Raw genomic sequence first — 16,702 nt, 5'->3', positions numbered from 1 at the left:
AAAGAAAAAATATCACTAGCCTCCCCCGCCCAGTACCCTGCCCTGAACTTTAGTAGCTGTCACTAGACGGCTACCAACCGCTTACTCTACCATGCACGTTAGAGGCTGCTGCCATATGTACATAGTCATGGAACACTGCAATTCGTTTCCCTGGATGATATGACTGCTACTTCTAAATACTATAAGAGTACATTAATAGATGACATTCACTGCTATAAATCTGTCAAAAATATAATCGCATAATTTACACAGACCCACCGCGGACCTTCGTGTCTATTTTGTCAACGAGCTCAATGTATTGCAAACACTGGTGGTAACCGGATGATCCCAATAATTTAGGTAGCCAGTAAACTGGTATGTTCTATTGCACACTGTCTGGGACTCGTTGTTTTCTTGTTTACTACGGAAATATATTTACGTATTAAGTCAAAGACGAAATTAACTGCAATACACTGGTCTCAAATATAACATGATAACTACGCTACACAGAAGAACAGCAAACCCGTAGAATGAGAGGCTTTTCTCTGTATTAAAACGTGTCCCGGTGCAACATGCCTAGCTCTGCCCACAGGGGCGTGGCTTAAGGAGCGCTCTTTGAAATAAGCGTTTGTATCATCGTATTCCAACAGATCGAGATATCTCACCACACAGGTCACTGAGAACAAGTAGTCACTGCGCCTGCTTAGAGCCAGGTGTTTCGTGCAGGGAAAATGTCGGCAGTGCTGCCACAAGCGCTGGATCGCGCTGAGATAACGAAACTCCCAAAAGCTGTTCAAAATAAACTGGAAAAGCTCCTCTCTGATCTGCAATATGAAATAGATTTCCTCAAGGCACACCATGAGCAATTTAGAGTCGATAGTGGTAAGAAATGGCTGAATAGGTCATTGTATGTGTACAGCCTAGCTAACTACGTAGTAGGATAACGTAGTAGGTTATTAACGCGTAGATGGCTTTGACCGGCAGCATCAACAACTGTTTACTATCTAGCTAGTTAGTTTACAAGGCAGAGTAATGTGATGGATTCAAAAATAACTAGCCAACATTGTTTATCAGCCATGTCTAAATTGTTTTGCTACTGTAACTAGCTAGCTGTACTGGCTGACGTAACGTGGTGAAGGAAAGACTTAGTGAGTAGGGTAACGTTAACTCAGGGTCTCCAACCCTGTTCCTGGAGAGCTAACGTTACCGTCCTGTAGGTTTTCACTCCAACCTCAGTTGTAACTGGCCTGATTCAGTTGATCAACCAGCTAATTATTAGAATCACGTGCGCTAGATTGGGATTGGAGCGAAACCCTACAGGACCTGGTAGCTCTCCAGGAATAGGATTGGAGAGCCCTGCGTTAGTTTATTAAGAACTTCTCTACTCCCTGTAGCTAGCCAACTTCATTAAAGTACTTTGATTTATCATTTAGCCTTCAAGACAAGAGCAGCCAAGTTAACATGTGTTGTTGTCACTCTTGCAGAACAACAGTTCTTTGAGAAAGTGCAGCGTCTTGAGCAGAGTCAGGAACAGTTTGTGACCCAGACTGAACAGCACCACAAACTCAGAGAGGAGTTCACCAAGATCGGTAAGTGGAATTAGTTACTTGATCCAGCCAAAGGCTCTTTACTGACTGCTGCATACATGTAAACACTGGTGTTACTGACCATGACTAAAGAATGGGGGATGACAATCCACTGTTTAATGAAATGGCTATTTTTTTCTATAGATGAAGAACTCAAGAGTTTACGGGAAAATAATAAAAAGTGTGAAATCAACCAAGAAAAGTTTACATCTGAACAGGTGAGACTCATGATCTTGTCACCTCTTTAACGGTTGGTGTTGACACCTTTTTGAGCTTAACATTGACATAAATGTTATTCTAGGCCCAGTTCTCTAAAGCCAAAGATGAACTGGAGTCAGAGAAGCGGGAGCTTGTACATACACTGGAGAGGAGATCCCAGGAAGTGGACTATCTGAGTGGTATGGATGAATATATGTGGAGGGATACATACATACACACATACACACACTTTATCTAATGTCTATGGGATTTATTTGCTCATCAGAGGACCTGCAGCGCCTCAATGACAAAGTGGCAGAAGTCAATGCCACAAAAATGAAGCTGCAGCTCAAGCTGGACGAGCTCGAGTCCTCAGAGGTCAACATCAAGGTGAGCCTATTTGAATGTTCTGTAACTTATGACCTTTTGAATAGGACCCAGCTCTCAAGGAAGGTGTTGAAATGATCTGATACATCACATGTGTAATCCACACTGTTGTGCCTGGTACCTCCAGTACCGTGAGAAGCGTATGGAGCAGGAGAAGGAGCTGTTGCAGGGCCAGACGGCCTGGCTGAACGGAGAGCTCAAGGCTAAGAGTGAGGAGCTGCTGGCCATGTCACGCCAGAAGGGCAACGAGATCCTGGAGCTCAAGTGCAGCCTTGAGAACAAAGAGGATGAGGTATGACCAAGACTAGCCCAATAATGGACTAAAGGAGCCTAATGTTAGTCCTTATAGGCCAAGGACCTTACATGTTCTGTTAGAGGTGAATTGGCTCTGGAAGCCAAAACAGCCAAATACTCCATCTAAACGTGAATTGATTCTCAATTGCAGTACGGTTCTAGAAACATGAGTCTACTTTCATATCACATAAAAATAATTTCACAAATGCTAAATGTACACTTACTGTGAACTGTTTTAACCGGTTTTACCAAAGTTGCAGCTGACAGTATTTCACATTGACAACGTTTGTGGTGTCAGTCTTCCGTTTACACACAGGTGTTCGGAGACTGACACCTAATTAGCACTGGTAGTCCAACTCTGTCTCCCGTCAGATTTCTGTAAACAAGCGCTGTAACGTGGAAATATGGCCGTGTGGGAACCATACCGCTATAAAGGTGTGTCGTAATTTAACCATTAGTTTTTAGAAAATTATTTATCACGGATATGAAAGATACGTTCCTTATGTTTCCAAAACAGTACTGCAAGCGATGCGCGATAACGTTTAGAGCAAGCATCAGGGCTCTTAACTAAACTTCCCCGGCCAGAAGATACTATCGTCAATAGGTGTTAAAGCAAGTTATACCATGGCATTGTTGAATACTCATTTCTGATTGGCTTGAAGGGGGTTCTAGAGCGTACATTATGTCCCTATAAGGCACTTTATATCAGTGCGGTAGAATTCAATGGCTATAGTTAATTCTGATATGTTCTATTGAGCTGTTTTTTTTAAAGCAAAAGTCGAATTGAAAACATATTGACATTGTTGAATTCGATTTTCATAATAGCAAGCTAGGACTTGATGGTTTAGTTAACTAAACTAGCAATTCTGTTTGTTTGCTTACCAAGGCAACTACTGTAGCTATCTAGTAAACTTGCTAGCTGCTTCAGTGGATGTTGGAACACATTTCTACCTGCAAATGAACACATTTCTTGTGCCAAATGTGTTAAATTATAGCCATGGTATAAAAGGGATAATCCACTCGTGGATCTATGCGTTCTCTGGAAAATAATGCCACTCCGTGGAAGGTCAGTTCTGTTCCGCTAGCGCCTCATGGAACACACCTTCCACGGAGTTCATTATTTTCTAGAGAAAGCATAGCTCCTCGTTGATTATCCCTTACGTAGTTAGTGTCTAAAACAAAACATCTTTGTATCACAAATAGTTATTACATTTACATTTTATTATTTTAGTCATTTAGCAGACACTCTTATCCAGAGCGACTTACAGTTAGTGAGTGCATACATTTTTCATACTGGCCCCCCGTGGGAATCGAACCCACAAATCTGGCGTTGCAAGCGCCATGCTCTACCAACTGAGCTACACGGGACTATGTGAATGTCTCTAAACTATTACCCCATTTACTGTGTCAACATTATGTTTTTGGTTGTTTTTTGTAGATGAACAGAGTCCAGGACCAAGTGAACAGTTTAAAGACTTCAAATGAAAGCCTTCAGAAGCAGACTGAAGACATGATCATCAAACTGAAAGAGGCTAAGGAGCAGCACGCTAGCATGGAGGACAAGTTTAGGAATGAGCTGAATGCCAACATAAAGCTCTCCAACTTGTACAAGGTATGTAGAACAAGTCTTGGATTTGCTTTGGATTCCAATGAATACTCTATAGCTCTCAAAGGCAGTCATCATTGCAGACGTTGCTTCTTTGATCGTTGCATTTTTGTGCTTTTCAAATCAAATGTATTTGTCACATGCGCCGAATACAACAGGTGTATACTGTACCGTGCAATGCTTACTTACGAGCCATTTTTCAACAATGCAGAGTTAAAAAGAAAGAACAATGTGCACACAAAAAAGGAACCGGTAACACGATATAATAACGAGGCTATATACAAGGAGGACCGATACCGAGTCAATGAGCAGAGGTACGAGGCAATTGAGGTAATATGTACATGTAGGTAGTGGTAAAAGTGACTAGGCAATCAGATTTGACCGAGTAGCAGCAGCGTATGTTAAACTTGAAAAAGTGTGGAAGTGTGTCTGTGTGTGGCGTCAATATGCACGTGTATGTGTTGGGAGTGTCGGTGTAGAATGTCTGAGTGTGTGTGGGTAGAGTCCGGTAAATGTGCATAGATCCAGTGAAAGAGTCAGTAAAAAAAAAAAAAAGGGGGTTCAATGCAAATAGTAGCCATTTGATTAACTGTTCAGCAGTCTAATGCAGCCTTTCCCAAACTCTCTCCTCGGGACCCAAAGGTGTGCACGTTTAGATTTTTGCCCTAACACTACATAAAAAGTATGATTGAAATGATCAAAGCTTGATGATTAGTTAATTATGTGAATCAGCTGTATAGTGCTATGGCAAAAAACTAAACACGCACTCCTTGGGTTCCCGAGGATCGAGGGAAACCCTGGTCTAATGGCTTGGGGGTAGAAGTTGTTCAGGAGCCTTTTGTTCCCAGACTTGGCTCTCCGGTACCGCTTGCCATGCTGTATCAGAGAGAACAATCTATGGCTTGGGTGGCTGGAGTCTTTGATAATTTCTAGGACCTTCCTCTAACACCACCTGGTATAGAGGTCCTGGATGGCAGGGAGCTAGGCCCCAGTGATGTACTGGGCCGTATGCACTACCCTCTGTAGCGCCTTGCAGTCATATGCCAAGCAGTTGCCATACCAAGCGGTGATGCAGCAAGTCAATATGCTCACAATGGTGCAGCTGTATAACTTTTTGAGGATCTGAGGGCCCATGCCAATTCTTTTCATCCTCCTGAGGGGGAAGAGGCGTTGTCATGCCCTCTTCACGACTGTGTTGGTGTGTTTGGACCATGACAGGTCCTTAGCGATGTGGACACTGAGGAACTTGAACGCAACCTCTGAGTGCCACTGCCACAGAGGAAAAACGGAGCACAGTGACAGTCATCCTTGTGCATTTACCAGAGCATATGAGCGGAGTGGAGCGGGAGCGAGCGTGGAGCGTGAGCGGACGGATTTTGAACAGAGCGCAGAGCGGCATTTTTAAAAGGACGGAGCGTCGCCCTATGTCCCGCTCCAATTTCGCTCGCTCACACCACGAGTCTGAAGCATGCTCAAGCCTGACCCAGAATCCATCTGTTTAATTTAATTTGTGTCGTCCATTAATTTGTATTTTATAGAGCGAGAGGAGCAGCAGCAGCAACAAGAGAAAAGGGTTGAGGAATTCAAAAGTTTATTCACTGCACGCAAAGGCCCAACCATAACAAGGGAGAGAAAAAGAGAGCTGGATGTAGCATTTTTTGAAATGATTTTCATGGACTATGAACCGCTGAGTAAAGGAGAACGCGAAGGGATGCAACACTTCGCCAGCGCAGCTCAACCGGGCTACACTCCCCCAAGAAACTATGATAAATCAGTACTTTACTTTGTCAAATTTACATCTGAGATGCCCCATTCACATGCTTCAGCTGGCGATCAAAAACGCCGTTAACAAGCACGACAACATTAATAGGCTGTTAGTGAAAGTCGGGCACCTGGTGAAAAGTGTACGCAAGAGCACAGAGGAAACCGACCAATTAGGTGTCCGCCCCACAAATGCCTGCGCCATTTGATGGAGCAGCCAGCTGCGGATGATTCAGTCGTTCATCCGGTTGTTCCAAAAAGACCCGTTATGGTAAAACAAACTCAAGTCTAATGTTGCTAACATCACCCTGAATCAAGTACGGCAGCTGACGCACCTTGTCAGTGTGCTGACACCACTAGCAGACCTCACAGACAAAATGCAGAAGGAGCTGGGGAACCTGGGGATGATCCTCCCTGCTGTCACAGAAATCAAATCCCTGCTCACCGATTACACTCAAGCTGCACTTCCAATGGGCATCGCTGCTTTTGCAGAAACATTGGCAAACAACGTGTCAATTCGCTATGGAATATACTATACTGATTAACATCTCATTTTAGCGTCAGTGTTAGATCCCCGTTTCAAGACAGAATGGATAATCCGAGATGAGTCTGTATGCAACAAATTCGGGGAGATAAAGTAAGGCTGTGGTTTAAGCTAAAAGTGAAATACATTTTTTTCCTTTTTTGGACTGAGCGGGGGGCGATTTGAGTGGAGCGCGATGCAAACTGCGTTGAGCGCTGAGCGATAATGAGCGGACTGGCCTGATGTGGCTTTGAGCGGGGGGAGCGGAGGGGTGAACAGCTCCGTGAGCGAGGAGCTGAGATTCTCACCGCTCCACTCCGCTCATATGCTCTGGCATTTACATAACAAAATCACAAGTTTCTAGACCAAAACCCATTCTAACGCGAATTGGCGCACATGTTATATAATTTTTATAAACCATGTTGCGGGATGTTTTAAACTACTCGTGGGCCGCAAGGTTTTGGTTTGATAACAAACTACCTTTTTTAGTCATGTTACCTAGCTAGCTAGCTGACAACATGGTACCCCTTAGCTATGCACACATTTGGATGGCGCAGGAAAAAGATGGATGGCCTACTCAAAGATGCTTCAAAGGTAGGATGCATATGCCTATCCTCATCAATGTAATTCTAAGCTAAATCTGAATTAAAAAATCCATATTCTTCTGGTGTTCCTTAAATTCTGTTTGCTGCCTCACCTTTGTGAGGTAGATGTGTGTGTGTGTGGAAGAGAGAAGGAAAGAGTGGTGTGTGTGTGAGGGAGAGTGTGTAAAGTTGTCTGAAGAGTAGTCTAAAGATGGTTTCATATAGGCCTAGTGTGTTTTCCCCTTACTGCCACAATGAAAATGCAGATCATTATATAATTTACATTCTTTACTACATTCCTCCTGCCCACAGGTAGGACTTTGGATATGAGCAAATCAGCTATTTTCTGCAGTTGCCTTTTCTATTATACAGTAAGAAGTGCAGTGTTTCCCCTATATTAATTCTAAATAGTTCCCGCCACTCCCAACAATATGATGGTAAAATATTTTTATTGTTATATCATTTAAAAATAAGATCATCTTTGAGAACTAACAATTGGCAAAATAATAACAAAAATGTCATGGCACGGGGCCCCCATTGATTTTGTTATGAGTTATTCAGATAGCATAAGAACACTGCATAAGCCAAGGCAAAATGTGTAGAATTGCAGGAAATGTGCTTTAAAACCAACATTTCCTTTCCGCCCCATGGCAAAATGTATAGAATTGCAGGTAATTTGCTTTAAAACAGCAAAATGTTGTCTCTGCGGCCAAGAGGATGAGACTGTGCCATTGGCCACTGTCACTATCCTTCGGTATCATGATACTTGGCCTGGTATCACATCGTTAGTCAAATGTTGGTGTTGTGACAACCTCAATCTGAAAATATGCAATTTTTTGTGCAGTTTACATAGACCACAACAAGTGTAGACCTTACAGTGAAACGCTTACTTACAAGCCCTTAACCAACAATGCAGTTTTAAGAAAAATAAGTGTTATGTAAAATAATTAAAGAGCAGCAGTAAAATAACAGTAGCGAGGCTATATACAGGGGGTCCCGGTACAGAGTCAATGTGTGGGGGCAGAGGTTAGTCGAGGTAATTGAGGTAATATGTACATGTGGGTAGAGGTAAAGTGACTATGCATAGATAATAAACAGAGCGTAGCAGCAGCCTAAAAAGAGGAGGAGGGGGACAAAATGCAAATAGTCCAGGTAGCCATTTGATTAGCTGTTCAGGAGTCATAGAGGTCCTGGATGGCAGGAAGCTTGGCCCAAGTGATGTACTGGGCCATACGCACTTCCCTCTGTAGTGCCTTGCGGCCGGAGGCCGAGCAGTTGCCATACCAGGCGGTGATGCAACCAGTCAGGATGCTCTCGATGGTGCAGCTGTATAACTTTTTGAGCATCGTGAGGACCCATGCCAAATCTTTTCAGTCTCCTGAGGGGGAATAGGCTTTGTCGTGCCCGCTTCACGACTGTCTTGGTGTGTTTGGACCATGATAGTTTGTTGATAATGTGGACACCAAGGAACTTGAAGCTCTCAACCTGTTCCACTACAGCCCCGTCGATGAGAATGGGGGCGTGCTCAGTCCTCTTTTTTTTCCTGTAGTCCACAATCATCTCCTTTGTCTTGGTCACGTTGAGGGAGAGGTTGTTATCCTGGCACCACACGGCCAGGTCTCTGACCTCCTCCCTATAGGCTGTCTCATCGTTGTCGGTGATCAGGCCTACCACTGTTGTGTCGTCGGCAAACTTAATGATGGTGTTTGAGTCGTGCCTGGCCACGGAGTCGTAGGTGAACAGGGAGCACAGGAGGGGACTAAGCACGCACCCCTGAGGAGCCCCTGTGTTGAGGATCAGCGTGGCAGATGTGTTGTTACCTACCCTTACCACCTGGGGGTGGCCCGTCAGGAAGTCCAGGATCCAGTTGCAGAGGGAGGTGTTTAGTCCCAGGATCCTTAGCTTAGTGATGAGCTTTGAGGGCACTATGGTGTTGAATGCTGAGCTGTAGTCAATGAATAGCATTCTCACGTAGGTGTTCCTCTTATCCAGGTGGGAAAGGGCAGTGTTGAGTGCAATAGAGATTGCATCATCTGTGGATCTGTTGGGGCGGTATGCAAATTGGAGTGGGTCTAGGGTTTCTGGGATAATGCTGTTGATGTGAGCCATGACCAGCCTTTCAAAGCACTTCATGGCTACAGACGTCAGTACTACGGGTCGGTAGTCATTTAGGCAGGTTATCTTAGTGTCCTTGGGCACGGGGACTATGGTGGTCTGCTTGAAACATGTTGGTATTACAGACTCAGTCAGAGACATGTTGAAAATATCAGTGAAGACACTTGCCAGTTGGTCAGCACATGCTCGGAGTACAAGTCCTGGTAATCTGTCTGGCCCTGCGGCCTTGTGAATGTTGACCTGCTTAAAAGTCTTACTCACATCGGCTACGGAGAGCGTGATCACATAGTCATCCGGAACAGCTGGTGCTCTCATGCATGCTTCAGTGTTGCTTGCCTCGAAGCGAGCATAGAAGTGGTTTAGCTCGTCTGGAAGTTTTGTGTCACTGGGCAGCTCGCGGCTGTGCTTCCCTTTGTAGTCTGTAATAGTTTTCAAGCCCTGCCTTCACTAGGAGCACTGCCTCTGGGTGAGCATTTTCTTGTTTGCTTATGGCCCTATACAGCTGGTAGAGTGCGGTCTTCGTGCCAGCATCGGTTTGTGGTGGTAAATAGACGGCTACTAAAAATATACACTGAACAAAAATATAAACGCAACAACGATTTCAATGATTTTACAGAGTTACAGTTCATATAAGGAAATCAGTCAATTCAAATAAATGTATCAGGCCCTAATCTATGGATTTCACATGACTGGGAATACAGATACCTTAAAAAAAAAGGGTAGGGGCGTGGATCAGAACCAGTCAGTATCTGGTGTGACCACCATTTGCCTCACGCAGCGTGACACATCTCCTTCGCATAGAGTTGATCAGGCTGTTGCTTGTGGAATGTTGTCCCACTCCTCTTCAATGGTTGTGCGAAGTTGCTGGATATTGGTGGAAACTGGAACACGCAGTCGTACACGTCGATCCAGAGAATCCCAAACATACTCAATGGGTGACATGTCGCTGGATATTTCCATTTTAGTCATTTAGCAGACGCTCTTATCCAGAGCGACTTACAGTTAGTGCATTAATCTTTAAGATAGCTAGGTGGGACAACCACATATCACAGGCATAGAAAGTACATATTTCCTCAACGTAGCTATCAGTACAGCGCTAGAAGGTGGTGGTGGTGGGGGGGGTCAAATGCAAATGCTGGTTAAGTGTTTTTTTTGGGTGGGGGTCAAGGTGAGGTGGAGGATTATTTAAGATACTGTTTGAAGGTAGGGTTTCAGATGATGGGCAGAGACTCTGCTGTCCTAGCTTCAGGTGGAAACTGGTTCCACCATTGAGGTGCCAGGACAGACAAGAGCTTGGACTGGGCTGAGTGGGAGCTTCCCTCCCGTAGGGAGAACGGAGTGCTCGGGTTGGGGTGTAGGGTTTGAGCATAGCCTGAAGGTAGGGAGGGGCAGTTCCTCTTGCTGTTCTGTAGGTAACCACCATGGTCTGGTAGTGGATGCGAGCTTCAACTGGATGCCAGTGGAGTGTGCAGAGGAGCGGGGTGACATGAGAGAACTTGGGAAGGTTGAAAACCAGGCGGGCTGCTGCGTTCTGGATACGTTGCAGGGGTTTGATGGCACAAGCGGAGCCCAGCCAACAGCGAGTAGCAGTAGTCCAGACAGGAGAGGACAAGTGCCTGGATTAGGACGTGTGCCGCTTCCTGTGTGAGGAACCTGCAGGAGCGGGTCACTGCTTTGATGTTTGCAGAGAACGACAGGGTGTTGTCCAGGGTCACGCCAAGATTCTTTGCACTCTGGGAGGGTGACACTGGAGTTGTCAACTGTGAAAAAGGTATTTGAGCGGGCAGGTCTTCCCCGGGAGGAAGAGCAGTTCCGTCTTGTTGAGCTTGAGGTGGTGGGACGACATGCAAGTTGAGATATCTGCCAGGCACGCAGAGATGCGTGTCGCCACCTGGGTGTTAGAAGGGGGGGGGGAAGAGGAAAGTAGTTGAGTGTCATCCGCATAGCGATGATAGGAGAGACCATGTGAGGATATGACGGAGCCGAGTGACTTGGTGTATAGAGAGGAGAGGAGAGGGCCTAGAACCGAGCCCAGGGGGACAACATTAGTGAGAGTACGTAGTGCAGACACAGATCCTCTCCACGTCACCTGATAGGAGCGGCCTGCCAGGTAGGATGCAATCCAAGAGTGTGCATAGCCTGAGACGCCCAGCCCTAGAAGGAGCTGATGGTTCAGTGTCCAAGGCAGCGGATAGATCTAGGAGGAGGAGAGAGAGTCAGCTGTGGCAGTGCGGAGAGCCTCCGTGTCACAAAGGAGCAGTGACCCGTCTTCAAGCCTGACTGGTTAGTGTCAAGAAGATTGTTCTGAGAGAGATAATGAGAAAGTTGATCAGCGACCACACGCTCAAGTGTTTTGAAAAGAAAAGAAAGGTGGGATACAGGTCTATAGTTTTTGACGTCAGATGAGTCGAGTATTGGTTTCTTGAGGAGGGGAGCAACTCTGCCATTTTGAAGTCAGGGGACGCAGCCAGTGGTATTGGCGGGAACTGGAACATGCTGTCCTACACGTCGATCCAAAGCATCCCAAACATGTTCAATGGGTGACGTCTGGTGAGTATGCAGGCCATGGAAGAGCTGGGATATTTTCAGCTTCCAGGAATTGTGTACAGATCCTTGCGACATGGGGCCGTGCATTATCATGCTGAAACATGAGGTGATGGCGGCGGCGGAATGGCACGACAATGGGCATCAGGATCTCATCACGGTATCTCTGTGCGTTCAAATTACCATTGATAAAATGCAATTGTGTTCGTTGTCCGTAGCTTATGCCTGCCCATACCATAACCCCACCGACACCATCAGGCACTCTGTTCACAACATTGACATCAGCAAACCACTTGCCTACATGACGTCATATACGCTGTCTGCCATCTGCTCGTACAGTTGAAACCGGGATTCATCCATGAAGAGCACACTTCTCCAGCGTGCCAGTGGCCATCGAAGGTAAGCATATGCCCACTGACGTCGGTTACGATGTCGAACTGCGGTCAGGTCAAGACCCTGGTGATGACGACGAGCACACAGATGAGCTTCCCTGAGACGGTTTCTGACAGTTTGTACCAGAAATGCTATGGTTGTGCAAACCCACAGTTTCATCAGCTGTCCGTGTGGCTGGTCTCAGACGATCCCTCAGGTGAAGAAGCCGGATGTGGAGGTCCTCGGTTGGCGTGGATTACATGTGGTCTGCGGTTGTGAGGTCGGTTGGACGTACTGCGAAATTCTCTATATACACTACCGGTCAAAAGTTTTGGAACACCTACTCATTCAAAGGTTTTTCTTTATTTTTACTATTTTCTACATTGTAGAATAATAGTGAAGACATCAAAACGAATTAAATAACACATATTGAATCATGTAGTAACCAAAAAAGTGTTACACAAATCAAAATATATTTTATATTTGAGATTCTTCAAATAGCCACCCTTTGCTTTGATGACAGCTTTGCACACTCTTTTCAGTCATAGGAAACAATGGCAGAAACATTATGTAGAAAAAAAGTTAAGATCAGCGCAAAAAACACTAAATGGCACAATTGTTCAGGAGCCTGTAAAATGGCTGCTATTCCCTCCAGCGCCATTCTACAGTTTTTATTTGAATATTTTTGTAAACTTTTTTTTTTTGTGTGGGTAGGCTTTTGATGAACATTTTAGTTAACAGGTGCATGTTACATTTTCCTGGTGGACGATGTGATGCATTGAACTAATAAGTGCATTAATTGTTCCTGGCCCAACACTGGCCAACAACCCTTTACCTTGTATTCCCAGGGAGCTGCTGCAGACTCTGAGTCCAAGAGTGAGGAGTTGAGTGGGGCTGTAGAGGAGCTGCACAAGCTGCTGAAGGATGCTGGGGAAGGTAAGAGAGGGAGACCAGAAAGACCGTCACACGCATCTATTGTCTCAATGCAAAACTGTCTAACACAGGCACTTTATCTTGTCAAAAGTATGCTATAACTTTGTGTTATTAGTCTGAATTCTCTTCTCCTTTCCTCTCTACAGCGAACAAGGCCCTGGAGGTGAAACTGCAGGAGATGGATGCCTGTCGGGACAAGGAGGCTGCTGAGCTGAAGTTGAGTATCTCCAGTCTGGAGAAAGAACTGGACAACGCTAATGAACTGCTGTCCGACACCAAGCTCAGAGGTCAGACCTAAGACACAATCGCCTGGCTGTTTTTTTTTACTGAACAGTTGACTGGACTGTAAAATTGCTTTAATAGGGACGGTGTCTCCGAGTAAGCATCATTACCAGCAGATTTGACAAACTGGCCACTGACTGATTTGTATTAGGATGATGGGGTTTCTTTGATCATGCTCTGGAGACTTCCATTTGAAATGGAGGATGAACTTTGACCTGTTTGTATGGTTGGTTATTTCCATGGCCTGCAGGTGCAGCCTCAGTGCTGTCAGAGGGAACGATTACCACCATGTCCCCGACTGCAGCCGCCGTGGCCAAGATTGTCAAACCTGGCATGAAGCTGACTGAGGTAAACACTAGAGAACGACCAGTGTGGATTATTTTAGTTTTTTTGGGTGTCAAGGAGGCAGATGGCCAGTATTTTAGGCCCATATTCAATATTTTTGTATATAGTCCCCCCATTTTAGGGGACCAAAAGTATTGGGGAAAATATGTGTATTTGGTAGTAAAAAGTTTAGTATTTGGTCCCATATTTGTAGCACGCAATGACTACATCAAATTTGTGACTATACATATTTGTTGAATGCATTTGCTGTTTGTTTTGGTTGTGTTTCAGATTATTTTGTGACCAATATAAATCAATGGTAAATAATGTATTGTGTCAACAAATCTGTAGAATCACAAGCTTGATATAGTCATTGCGTGCTATGAATATGGGACCAAATACTAAACTTTTTACTACTTTAATACGCATACAAGTGAATTTGTCCCAATGCGTTTGGTCCCCAAAAATGGGAGGACTATGTACAAAAAGTGCTGTAATTTCTAAACCGTTCACCCTATATGGATGAAAATGCCCTCAAATTAAATCTGGCAGGCTGACCTCGTAGTTATTGTATCATTTCAAATCCAAAGTGCTGGAGTACAGAGCCAAAACAACAAAAATGTGTCACTGTCCCAAAAAACTTTCATAGCTCACTGTATATTAGCCTACTGATCATGTTATCAGTAGAAGCATCACTCCAGAATGTCACGCCTGTATGGAAGGACCTCATATAGGCATTGCTGTTTGAGACTATAAAATATCATCTATTCAATGCAAATAATTCCAATGTAACTTCATGATTTGTGATCAGATGCTTATGAAACTTGATTGGGAAAAAGGTTCTATTTTTTTTTGCTTTCAGGACGCATCTCTAAACAACTCAGCTGCCAGGACGAAATTCGAAAAAACTAAATTGGCTAGTTCAGCTATCTGTCAAGAGATGGGCGTGTTGTAACTTGATCCTACTGCTACAGTTGGATAGAGCGAGGCTGTAACTCCGCTCCCTTTCACATCTCTCTCCATTAGTGATGGGTAGGGTTGGGCAGTATTAGGGCTGTTCCGGTGACCGTATTACCGCCACACCGGCAGTCATGACCGCAGTCAAATTCCACGTGACCGTTTAGTCACCATAACTCGGCTTCTCCAAAACTGCGCTTTGATGCTGCTGATGGTCATTAGCAGCCGACCAAACTTGCTAACTGCCTGGTACTCAGCACTCTATTGTCCCTCTAATGACTCTGACATCAATGCAAAAAATATAAATTTCCCCCTGCTCCTGTTCTGAGACAGGTGCATGATAATGGTCCATTCAAAATCCAAACAAATTTCACACATATATTATTTAGTATATGTAAAGACAAGATTAAATCAAGAATAGTCTGATGGGTGACAATATTATCACTTGTGAATGATGCCCAGCATATGCAGTAAGGCAAGAAACAGCACATGCCTTTTTTTTTTTTTGCTACTTTTTCAAATCATAGTCGGACACATCATGTAGCCTAGCCCATAGGCCTATATGTTTTGATAAGGTTTGTATCACAACTAAAGTGACCAAGTAACTTCTTAAAATGAAGCACATTCATCCGCTTTACAACCGGTGTAGAGCGTAACTGGCATAGGTGGCACACGAGTTTCAAGTTTTGGGAAGATAATATTCACCATAAAAATGCACCTTTATAATAAAGCATTACATGCATAATCGCGTTTGCGGGCACTTTTGAGAACGTGTTTTCCCGCTAATTGATAGCATTTTGGAACATTCCCACTTATAGCCAGCCTACTGCAGTGTGCACATTGCTGCGCTTATAATGTGAAGAAATATCCTAATAGTTGATCAACATTTTATGCCCGAAATATTGTCAACAACTCCAGTCACCCAAGTCATAGACTGTGCTCTCTGCTACTGCCAGAGATGGTTGACTTCGCTCAGCAAATGGTTATATTAAAAATAACATGACGCTCATAGTATACAGTATGAGTTTGAGGTCCATCTTTCTTCTCTCCAGTTGTATACGGCCTATGTGGAGAGCCAGGAGGCGCTGCAGCTGCAGTGTGTGGAGAACAAGCGGGTGAATAAGTACCTGGATGACATAGTGCAGGAGGTGGAGGACAAGGCTCCCATCCTCAAACGCCAGAGGGACGAACATGAGCGCATGCAGAAATCTGTAGCCAGCCTGTCGGCCAAGCTGGAACAGGCGGTTAAGGTGTGTGTTTTGAGTTTGTGAATTTGTTATACTGTACCAAAAAACCTGTACCTGTAAGTAAAACATCTGATGATATGTGAGGATAATTAGAAACAAATCAGTCAACTCCTGATTAATGCAAGGTTTTGAACTGCACTAAAACTGCACTGAATCAGATCATGCAGATTGTCCAGCGTAAGTGATAATAATGTATTTGAATTGTTATTGGTGAACTGTACTGCGATGTATTTGACTTGGTATTGGTGCATTTGCAGATGCCGTGCACTTATGAGAGTCCACTAAATAGGTTCTGACACACTATAACTGGTTACTATGTGTTTCAGGAGGTGCACCGTCTGCAGAAGGTGACTGACGAGGCCAACAAGCGCTCTTCTCTCCTGGAGAGAGACAACCAGAGGTCTGAGGTGCAGCTGGCAGACATGGCGCAGCAGGTGGGACTCCAAACAGAACGTCCTGTCTTATCTCTTTTAGTAAAGCCTTACTGCTTGTCCTAACATCCCCTCTAAAACCTAATTGTTGTCATAGAATTATGTGTGAAAAATCTATACATGTTGATCATAAAAAAGTGAAGGTTTTGGTATGACTGTTTAATTAGGACCTAATCAATAGCTTTTGCACCCCCTACCCTAACCCACTAGATCTGTGTCCTACTCATTGAGCTGGAGGAGGCGCGTGGCAACCACGTTGCCCCCAACGAGGAGGTGAGCTCTGCTGACATCAGCAGCACGTCGGAGGTCATCACACAGCACCTGGTGACGTTCCGTGGCGTGGAGGAGCTCCAGCAGCAGAACCAGCGCCTCCTGGTGGCCCTCCGAGAGCTCAGCGACGCACAGGAGAGAGATGAGACCGAGACCACAGGCACCAAGTGCGATATACTTAATTGTCCATGTTCTTTACTGATTATTTGTTTTGCATTCAACCCAACACCCCCCCAAAATAAGTGTCTGATTGTCCATGTCTCCATCCAGAAACAACCCTTAGTCCCGACCATCCAAAAGCGTTTGTAG

At 44.7% G+C, this 16,702-nt stretch overlaps 1 protein-coding gene across 1 annotated transcript in view; it reads left to right on the top strand.

Moving 5' to 3' along the window:
- The first annotated feature begins 642 nt into the window (after positions 1-642).
- Positions 643-16,702, top strand: part of LOC311149077 (nucleoprotein TPR-like) — a 41,355-nt gene continuing 25,295 nt past the window's right edge. The window contains exons 1-13 of the mRNA XM_084186185.1: positions 643-861; positions 1,464-1,568; positions 1,710-1,783; positions 1,867-1,963; positions 2,050-2,153; positions 2,278-2,442; positions 3,883-4,056; positions 12,798-12,885; positions 13,029-13,169; positions 13,415-13,512; positions 15,498-15,695; positions 16,019-16,126; positions 16,334-16,560. Coding sequence (XP_084042311.1) covers positions 711-861; positions 1,464-1,568; positions 1,710-1,783; positions 1,867-1,963; positions 2,050-2,153; positions 2,278-2,442; positions 3,883-4,056; positions 12,798-12,885; positions 13,029-13,169; positions 13,415-13,512; positions 15,498-15,695; positions 16,019-16,126; positions 16,334-16,560 — 1,730 coding nt within the window. The 5' untranslated portion in view covers positions 643-710. The remainder of the gene's footprint in view (positions 862-1,463; positions 1,569-1,709; positions 1,784-1,866; positions 1,964-2,049; positions 2,154-2,277; positions 2,443-3,882; positions 4,057-12,797; positions 12,886-13,028; positions 13,170-13,414; positions 13,513-15,497; positions 15,696-16,018; positions 16,127-16,333; positions 16,561-16,702) is intronic.

Source organism: Coregonus lavaretus (assembly GCF_964263955.1).
Source record: "Coregonus lavaretus genome assembly, chromosome: 21".
NCBI lineage: Eukaryota > Metazoa > Chordata > Actinopteri > Salmoniformes > Salmonidae > Coregonus > Coregonus lavaretus.
Note: the sequence above shows the minus strand (reverse complement) of the source record. Positions and strands in the feature narration are given on the sequence as shown.